General features: G+C 41.4%; 1 protein-coding gene across 1 annotated transcript; it reads left to right on the top strand.

Moving 5' to 3' along the window:
• Positions 1-2018: 2018 nt before the first annotated feature.
• On the top strand, positions 2019-3441 carry nkx2.5 (NK2 homeobox 5; the record flags this gene model as incomplete). The annotated part of the gene is made up of 2 exons (XM_084331692.1): positions 2019-2358; positions 2736-3441. The coding sequence occupies 2 exons, from the start codon at positions 2019-2021 to the stop codon at positions 3338-3340; spliced, it is 945 nt and encodes a 314-aa protein (XP_084187818.1). The 3' UTR covers positions 3341-3441.
• Between the last annotated feature and the right edge of the window lie 7092 nt (positions 3442-10533).

Raw genomic sequence — 10533 nt, 5'->3', positions numbered from 1 at the left:
GTCCTACAGAACCGAATATGTTTTTTACATTATTTCATCGATTCGTGACTTCTTGTATTGTTATTTTCGTTTCCCATGAATAATAACATACTTGCAGCCTGTTGTACGTGACACGTCTCACCCCCCCCCCCCCCCCCCACACACACACACACACACACACACACACACACACACACACACAAAAAACACATTAGACTCGCATTAGACATCGAGGATCAACCAAGAAGATAGATTTTCCATTTCTTGTGCTTCCCCCCGTATTCGTTTACTTTATTTCGCCAATTATTACAGCGGGAGTGAGACAGGGCCAATGTTGACTCTCACTGCACCTGAAAAAGACATCATGGCCATTCATCAGCTCGCAGGGGCGCGCAAATAGTCTTTAAAACTATAAACACCATCGCTGGGTCGGAGACAGGGGGCCCATTTACCCCGTGGCTGTGCTAAACGCTGAAGATAAAAACAACGATAATACTGTCTGTCTCACAGTCTCCACGGCCATTAATCCAGCGCGCAGTCACCCACTATTCCCTCTCCATGATCTTACTGTGTCCAATTAAATATTATATATATATACTATTTGTTTATATATATTTACACACATCTGTCTGTACATACCTGCATATAATATTTTTTACATATCTGTATATATACCTATATCTGTGTACATATTCCTTAGACAGTACAGAGTAAATTTGACTCAAACTGAGTACATTTTATTCAAACTCAAATTTACTCTGCGAAATTTACTGTGCAGTTATACCGCTGGGCTGGCCAGTATGAATACTACATATGTCGTTATACCTGTATCACTACTACAACTCTGTACATATCTGATTAGCACTATTTTAGTACTCTTTATTGTATATCCAGTTTAATAACCTGTACATTGTATATTGCTATTGCACTTTACTGTTACACTTTACTGTTACATTTGCACTCTGGTTGCATGCCAAACTTATTTTCGTTGTACTTTACTTGTGCTAATGATGACAATACATTTAATCTAATCGAATCGAATCAAATGTAATACAAATGAGCTAAAATGGTGACACGTTGATCTCAATGCAATAAAAACACGGTATAGGCCTAAAGCAATCAAACATAAGTGTCATATGTGACACTATATGGGTCTTGCCTGCAGCGTGGGTGGGGGGGCGCGGGTTTGTTGTCATCTGTTATCACGTCCTGATAAGCGGCCCAGTGGCTCCAGGATCTCTTGAAGGCAGACAGTGGCCTGTGTCGCTCCTGGTTTCGAGTTCCGTGTTCAGGGACCAACCCGGTGTCTCCGCTCCCCTCCCTGACGCTCTGTCGTCGTCTGCTCCATTTCCCCCCGGACCCCGGATTATACTATTAACGCACGCACGCACACACACACGCACACACACACACACACACACACACACACACACACACACACACACACACACACACACACACACACACACACACACACACACACACACTCATTTACCTATCTTCTCAGCGTGGTTGTTGAATTGAAACGGTGTAAAGGTTGTACTGTATGTATTTGTCTTGTGATTTGACCTTTTAGGACAGTCGCTCCCTTTTTAAATTGGATGATCTGTGAGACATTCTGATGTGTGTTCAGTGTGTGTGTGTGTGTGTGTGTGTGTGTGTGCGTGTGTGCGTGTGCGTGTGCGTGTGTGTGTGTGTGTGTGTGTGTGTGTGTGTGTGTGTGTGTGTGTGTGATGGATTGCCATAAACCGACACAGCGAGAGTTTACCATATAGGCATCATTTGACGTCACCGGGAATGGCAGCATCACCAGTGGCTAGCCCTATAGCCCCCCCCCCCCCACCTCTGTAAAAGGGAAGGCCAAGAAAAAGTTAGGACGCAGAGTTGACATTCAAAATGCACACACTTCACTCAAGATCATTGTAGTTGTATAACAAACTGGCACTTGAGCTCGGTAAATATTAGGCAGGAAGGGGGAATTTTGGAGTCGTCGTTCTGTTCCCATGCAACGCAAGGTCAGTATTGTTTCATCCTTGGCAATGTTTCCTAGCCCGAGCACGTCCACGCCCTTCTCCGTTAAGGATATATTAAACCTGGAGCAGAACCATGACGATATGGTGTCTCTGGACATATCCCCGCGGATGGACTGCACTTTACCGGCCTCTTCGTGCATGCTGGCCCGCTTGAAGCAGGAGCCTCTCCGGGAGATGTCTTCTTCTGGAGGAGCCGCCTCGCTGTTCGGAGAGGATGTCCGCGAAGCTAAAGCCAACAGCAGAAGTTCTGCACTCAACTTTGCCGCTGCCTTTTATGGAAAATCCTACATAGAAATGGACATTAAGGACGGGAAGTCGGACTGCTTTGAGGGAAAACACAGAAAAGGTGAGTTATATCAAGTAAAAAAAAAGTCACCAATAAAATAATTCATGTATATGCGAAATGCCAAAAACCTTCGTAAAACTAAACACCTCATCAAAGCGTATAAAACAGAATGCACATTTCCACTGGGTGATGTGTGATTATATGCCACTATCACAAATGAGGTATATTTACGATTCTTGAAATGCAGTTTTCAAATAAACTATAACCCAAAAACACAGTGGGGGAAAAAAAACATCACCAAATAGGCTGCAGTGTTTTCAAACTGAACAAATCAAAACATTTTAATGTATTTTTTATTTGTTATAAATATCCCCAAATGCAAAAAAAAATAGATAGACATATGTTCATTTGTTCTTTCCCTCCCCCTACCACATCAGAAGAGTTGCCCCCTCCACACGAGAGCGTGGAGGACGTAAGGACCGAGGAGACGGAGCGACCCAAACCTCGGAAGCGCCGGAAGCCGCGCGTGCTCTTCTCCCAGGCGCAGGTGTACGAGCTGGAGCGACGCTTCAAGCAGCAGAAGTACCTGTCCGCCCCGGAGAGAGACCACCTGGCCGGCGCGCTCAAACTGACCCCGACCCAGGTCAAGATATGGTTCCAGAACCGGAGATACAAGTGCAAGCGCCAGCGGCAGGACCAGAGCCTGGAGCTGGCGGGGCTGCCGCCGCCCCGACGCATCTCCGTGCCCGTGCTGGTGCGCGACGGCAAGCCGTGCCTGGCGGACACCACCACCTACAACACGGCCTATAACGTGGGCATTAATCATTTCACTTATAACAGCTACCCGGCTTTCAGTAACTATCCGAGTCCGGGGTGTAACACAAACTACGCGTGCAGCTACCCCGCGGCCACGATGCAGAGTCTCCAAGGGTCTTCCAACAACGGGAATTACATGAACTTTGGGGTCGGGGAGATTAATAATGTCCAGAACACCTTTTCTAGTAATGGAGTGTCTTCATTACATGGCATTAGGACGTGGTAAAAAAAAAGAGTCGAAATATCAAATAACCTTTCATAATCAGACAATAAATATTCGTTACTGCATGCATTTGTGCTTGATTGTGTCTTGGTTACATCGTTACGAGGTGTGTATAACTTTATTTAGTAACCTTGAATCAAAAACAGTTTTTCGTTTTTATTTTCAGCACTTATTATTATTATTATTATTATTATTATTATTATTATTATTATTATTATTATTATTATTATTATTATTATTATTATTATTATTATTATTATTATTATTATTATTATTATTTTGAGAAGGACTTTAATTTAATTTCATGGTCGCTGAATGCTCACATAATTGTAATTGGAACGAAAATAAACTAATTTGCAATAGTTCTAGCGTTGATTGGTCATATTTCGATTTCATTCTACAACAATAAGGCAAATAATCTAGCATCTTTTGTTTGTAAATGCAGTTGTTGCGCCTACTTTTTTATTAGGGGGGGGGGGGGGGGGGGGGTACCAAGAAATATACGACCTGCTTTTATTTAGCTTTAAGATGGTCATAAATGTGTATCAATTTACTAGATTCTCTGTCAATACATTTGGTATGTTTAGTAGGCTATAATACATCGACATATAATGGGCCTAAAGCAACGCTATTTTGTACCATAACCGCGTATTATTGTCTATTATTCCTTCCGTCTAAAATAATTCCACCGTTTTTACGAGAACAGACTATACTAATCATCGTTGTACGGTTTAGCAATATTTAACCACATACTAATTTACATGTTTTAGCACTATTTTAAAAAGTATGGATATCCTTCAATAAAATAATTTCACTATGGCTCTTTATCGTCAGTATTTGTATTGTAAATGTTTAAATGGTATGCGACGCATAGCCTAATGGTATAATCGATGATAGATCAAATCCAAGTCTTGTGCAATCCCGGTTCACATGTTCAGCGTCAGGTTAAACTGCTCAAGTGGCCATTAGGAAGCTTCATTCAACCTGCTACACGTCAGGCTAAAAGGTCGTTGAAGTTTACACATTTTACAAGCCACAGTGCACTCACTGCAGGCAGGTTTGTCACATTTAAATCCAAGGCTATACTCTCATATGACTGAGCTGCTGTAAACCATGAGTAAACCTTTCATGAGTATAGGCCTATATGTCCAATTAAACTAAAGCAAACATTGCGTGTGCCCTATTTTATGGATGTGTGTGTGTGTGTATGTGTGTGGGGGGGGGGGGGGGGGGGGGTATTGTATGCTTTTGTGTATATCATCAATTAGATTATAGATGCTGATGTGTGGTCATCATATACAGCACAAGTATAACGAAAATACGTTTGGCATCTAACCAGAGAGCAAAGGTATACCAGTATGCATTACAGTGTGATTAAATTGAATATATGAGCTACTGAGTAATAAGCTAATACAGTACTTTTATGTACACTAATAAGAGTATATGGGATATATAGTGTGTATATAAGCATATATACACATATATAACTGAAGGCCTTCCTATATGCTCTGTTCAGATATAAGATTACCAGAACACATGCACCAAAGATATGTGTCGAAACATACATTATGATTATTCAATCCCGAGTTTCTTTGAAAGTGGAATCCCATCCCTTAAAAAAGAAAGTATGATGGTAAAGACAAACTATGGATCAAGCATGGTGGAGGTGATGTAATGGATAAAGATGCTCTTCTTGGACAGGGCAAAACAAAAACGCAGTGACTGTCCAGCTTATAATAGCAGTCCGTGGTGGTGGTTGGCAGTCTGAAAGAAATCTGAGGCATTCTATTTACAAGTAAAAAAATAAATAAATAAAAGTTTAAAAAAAATCATTTATTCTATCTGATCAATTAAAAAATCCTTTATTCCATCTGATATACATTTAAAAACCCTTTATTCACTCATGGATAAACCACCTTGTTTGGACTATCATGGTGCAGAGGATCTGCTTGTACCCCGATGGAGAGTATACCACTGTAAAAGTAATGCATGGTACAACTTTTGCACCATGATACCAAAAATAATTTTCACTATTTTCGTCCAATATATGGGGGTACAAAGAAAATACCACGCTACTTTCTTTTGTAAGGGTATATTCTCGTTTCAACCACTATGCTGACTGGAATACATTGATTGATTGATTGATTGATTGATTGATTGATTGATTGATTGATTGATTGATTGATTGATTGATTGAGGTTGCAGAATGGGTACAATACAGTACAGCTCAATACAAACAACTGCTAAGAGGATGAAGAAAAAAGACATTCGTCTTGTTTACATAAGGGTCCTCCATTTTCAATTCATCAGGTTCACATTTCAAAATTAATAAAAATACAAACGTATTACAAATAAAACTATAAATTCAAACAAGCGATTCTTGCTCACGAAAAAAAGTATCATAGTATTTTCATCAATTTATTGACCAAAAATCTGATTATACCATGATGGTATGAGACAAAAGCGCTATCATGGTGAAAAATAACTTCCAGAATGGCAGTACCACGGTATATTATTCACACAATGGACGGTACCATGGTAAAACTGAAACGACTTCCAAACCATGATTTTTTATTTTCCATCTCTAAAGCCATAGCAGATTATCAACACTGCAAACAAAATGTGCCCCCAACGAGTATAATCAGAAGAGCAACGAACCAGGACTCAGGAGTCGTTTATACACACACATATACACCTCATAAAAACAGCATTCTGGATCTATCACTGTAAGGACCCCAGTCCACTCCGCTCGATACGGCACACCTCCACACCTGATTGACACAATCGCGGTGTTATAGCCCAATTTGCTTGACATAGAGCCAGCAGCCTGGTATAAGTGTGCGGCTAAACGAACAGGCTAGGAATTGGCTAAGCCCAATTGCCACCACTTTAAAATGAGTAAGAGACGCTTACAAGCATCTCTTAACTCTCATCCCCTGTTGACTTCGGGTCCCCCACCGTTAAAAACATATGACACGCCCGGAAACAGACACACACAATTGAGACATCTCATTCAAGACATAGTCTAGATCAAAATGCTTAATGTTAATTGATAATAAATAAAACACCACGTGTGTAGATTTTATTTCCAAAATGACAATGTCAGGCGATCACAGAGAGGGTAGGGAGGTCATGTAGTCACTCTGGCCAACCGGCTCCTCCGAGGTGTTGAAAAGGCACCGTCAGATAACGAAGCCGCGCTGACCTAAAAATATCCCCCGCTTCACCCGCCACCCTCGCTGGAGAGCGAGAGGGAAACAAGTCGCAATAATCTGCTTTTCCGGGTCTTATCTGAAGAAAGGCAGAGACGCATGCTTCTCTATCGCTGCCCAATGTGGCCGCTGCCTTTCTGCCCTGCTGCAGGACCGACAAGCGAACTATAGGAGAGAATGTTTTCTTACTCCCTCTTGCTTTGCGTCAAAGCATGTTATAACTAAAAACAAAAAAACGATATCATACAAAGATATTCAGATTTAACACTTTGGCTGCCATTCATTATCAACCGTAGGTTGCCGGCTCTATTTGTCTATAGAGAAAGTCCCCTTCTTTGCAGGGCTATAACATTTTAAATTCGGAGACAGGCGAATAGGGTAAAAAATTAACTAATAGATATCACAATGAAACTTCCCCAGTTGATTACTTATATTAAGACAAGACTTTTTTGTATTACAAGTTTTCTGAAATTGTATGTTTAAAAATGTAAATGTGGCATGAACAACTGAAATATGCACTAATTTGCATATAATTCCAGGACAGAAATCTGAACATTGGATAAAGCCATTTTCAAAATGATAGTTTCATTTTGTTGACATATTAGAGCCAAAGGTTATTACAGAGGGGATTTTGGATATCTCTTTTTATCACTCCATAAATCAGAAAATACTCCATTCAGTCCATTTTTATGGTAAAATTCCATATTTCGCCATGTTTTTAGGAATAAAATGTGATATAAATCAGGGTATGAATGCGATATCAACAAACCCTTCTGTAAATACCTTCAGAACATAGATATGAATAGAACTGGAAGGTTTGGTGTATGTGAGTGCTACTGAAGTGGAGATTTCTGGCTCAGAGTATGAGGAAAAACTCTTAAAACTCATTTTTGGGAAAACGCCTTCAAAGTTCTGTATTGTAAAATGCCATACTTTTTTTTTTAAACAGATATTTACAAACACAATACCTAATCAAACCATTAGTAATAGACAACCTAAACACATGCCTGATAACTGAATAATAATAATAATAATGATGTTATTGAACTGAACAGAACTACACACAGGCTACAAACAGTGTAGTACAGTGTAGTACCCCCTAATAGGCAAAACATATTTGAATAGATATCACTATGAAACTTTCCCAATTTGTTATGTACATATAAACTAAGAAAAAATATATTGCAAGTTTTCTGAAATTTATGTTTATATATGCAAATGAGGCACTTCCCCATTAAATATGTGCTCATTTATGGATGCAATAAGGCAAAATGAAGTAAAATAAACAACTAAATGTGTGTTATTGATGTTGTATTGTCACTAGTTTCATAGAAGACATGTTTAGGAAGCAAAATATAACAAAATCTCAAAATCAACAAAAAAAGTATATTTGACTATTCACCTGGGGTGTCTCGCCTTAAATGTGCTAAAATACAATTCAGCCACTAGATGTCTCACTAGAGCACCAGCATGTAATTTATCCAATCAGTCAATTCCAAGTGGAAATGGGAAGTAGGGAGGATATACATGCAAGCAACATGTAAATTGTAAATAACATTCATTTTGGACCCGCACATTTTTTGTTGATAAATTAATGAATCAATGTGTTTTTTTTATTATAAAAACCATTCAAATGTTATCTATATGTAGCAGGGTGGATTATCCCTGCTTCGTGGGAACTGGGGTGCACGGTCACTAGGTAGCGAGACACAGTAGAACTCGGGCTAGCTGCACCTCCGGCTTTGGGGTCAGGAGCGTCAACTGGAGGCTGGCAGTGGGGTGTATGAGGCCCAGGATTTACAAACCTAGTCCGGTACTCCGGTCTTCCTCCCTCTCTCTTGGGCAGTCAGCAGTACTCCCCAACACGCCCTCACTCTCCCCAATTGTCCCCTAGCACCCCCCCACACCTAATGACCGAATGGTAAATAAATAACTTGGTTCCCCCCGCAAGCAGTACCCTCCCTCATTAACACCAGAAACCTTACAATGGAAAAGGGAAGGTTGAATAGGAAGGGGTTAATAATGGATATATTATCCGCATCAAAGGGTTAGAATTAGACTCAATAAAAAACACACACACACCGTGCTCCCGTTCAGTCTGAGTGTTATTATGTCAGGGGCCTAGTTACAACATTGCTACGTCTGGTGATTATTGCACCATGGGTATCATCACACAATGCTTACTGTAACTGAGGGGTACAATTCCCTGACTGTATTACTAGATATGATACTTACTACCACTACCTTTGTACTTAATATTCGGCCACCCAGTACACGGCATAAATATATTATCATAAACACTCTCACGTAGATGAAACGGATCCAACACAAATGTACGAAGTCGAAGTATGCGTTTATTACTACACAGCAATGGTGTGTAGAGCAAGCACGTAATCACTTAATTACATTTATGAATTGAAATAGTATGCACTTTTATGGCAAAGAGTATTCGTCGGTATATCAATAGAGAATGTCCAATCTCTGATGGCGCAGGTGGTAAATATACGACCTGGAATAGTTAAGGAATAACAGCAATGATACTTTAATGATTATATGACTGGATACACTAAGGGGGGGTTAATCCGGTCGCTTGTAAGCCGACAGGAGTAGGAGGGGGGGGGGGGTAGAATCCGGCTGCCTCGTCCGGCCAAGGGTATCCCAGGTGAACCCACTGTAGTGCCGTTCAATGCGCCGGCGATCCTTGGACCACAGATGAAAGCAGGTGGACTCTTTGTGGGCCGGCTCTCTCCGGTCCACGGGGGAGAGACGTGAAGCGACCTCGTCTTGCAGAGCGTCTCCTCACCTTGCGTCCTCTCCAGGGGGGGGGGGGTTCCAACACACGGCAGTGTCGGGGGTCTTTATCCATGGAATAATCAAAGTATACAAAGCATAATCCGTGCCTGGGAAGGCGGGCTGTCGTCGGTAGAATAATCCGGTATACAGGTCCACTCGCTCGTCGGCTCTGGGGCTCCTCGGGTGCAGCTTCACATGGGGTCAACCACCCTGGGTAAGCAGCCAGTTCTCTGCCCGAAACGATGGGGTACTGACTACGGTAGTATTCTCACCGCACGAAGCACTATATATTAACAGACTATTATTAGCTTAATAGACTACGTCCAACTCGACGATATAGTGCCAAATATGACTATTCAAATATTAATATACACGATGTCTCAATACCGATGGTAGGCGAACTTGGCCTTACTCCCACACGTGGCGTCGCGGGGAGGCTTTACGTCTGTGACTCTATTGGAGGGTAAGAAACTGGACTGAAAAGAAAGTCCTACTTTAGTAGCGCAGTATATATACGCACCATGAACAAATAGTCCCATTAGTGGTGCGGTAGCCAGATTCCTACGCGGAACTAGGACTTGTTCGTACATGTGGAGCGGTACGTTTGAACTGGGTCTGAGGGGTATGGCAGCCTGGCACCAAGGTCTCGACCAATAGTAGAATGGAGACTATTATGGGATGTTCAGTAGGCTAGAATGGATATTCAATGCATATTGTACAAGGAATATACAAGGGATATCAGGGAATATTAGAGAATATACAAATACAATTAAATATATATATATAAATAAATATATATATTCGGTTTAATCTGGCCCTTCACAACAGCCACCCCCTGAATAGGTCCCAGACCTAATCAGTTAAACAGAGACAGATTAATCGCGTTGTCTATTTACACATAAGGGTTTGCTGTAGGGGTCAGTCAACTTCACAAAGTCATAGGGTTGTAGGGTCATGGTCATCATCGATTGTGTCTGGGAGTCGAGGCAGTTCTATGAGCCTCGCCACGGGACGGGTGTAAGTGCGACCCTGGACGAGCACTTCAGCTGCTCGGACCTTGCCGTCGGCACCGGTGATCACTTTGCTTACGCGGCCGGCCGGCCACATAGCTCTGGGCAGTGATTGATCAATAATCATGACGACTGTTCCTTCTGTCAAATTGTCTCTCTCCTTTACCCACTTCTGGCGGGT

Source organism: Notolepis coatsorum, assembly GCF_963971535.1.
Source record: "Notolepis coatsorum genome assembly, chromosome: 16".
NCBI lineage: Eukaryota > Metazoa > Chordata > Actinopteri > Aulopiformes > Paralepididae > Notolepis > Notolepis coatsorum.
This window is presented reverse-complemented; position numbering and strand designations above follow the sequence as displayed.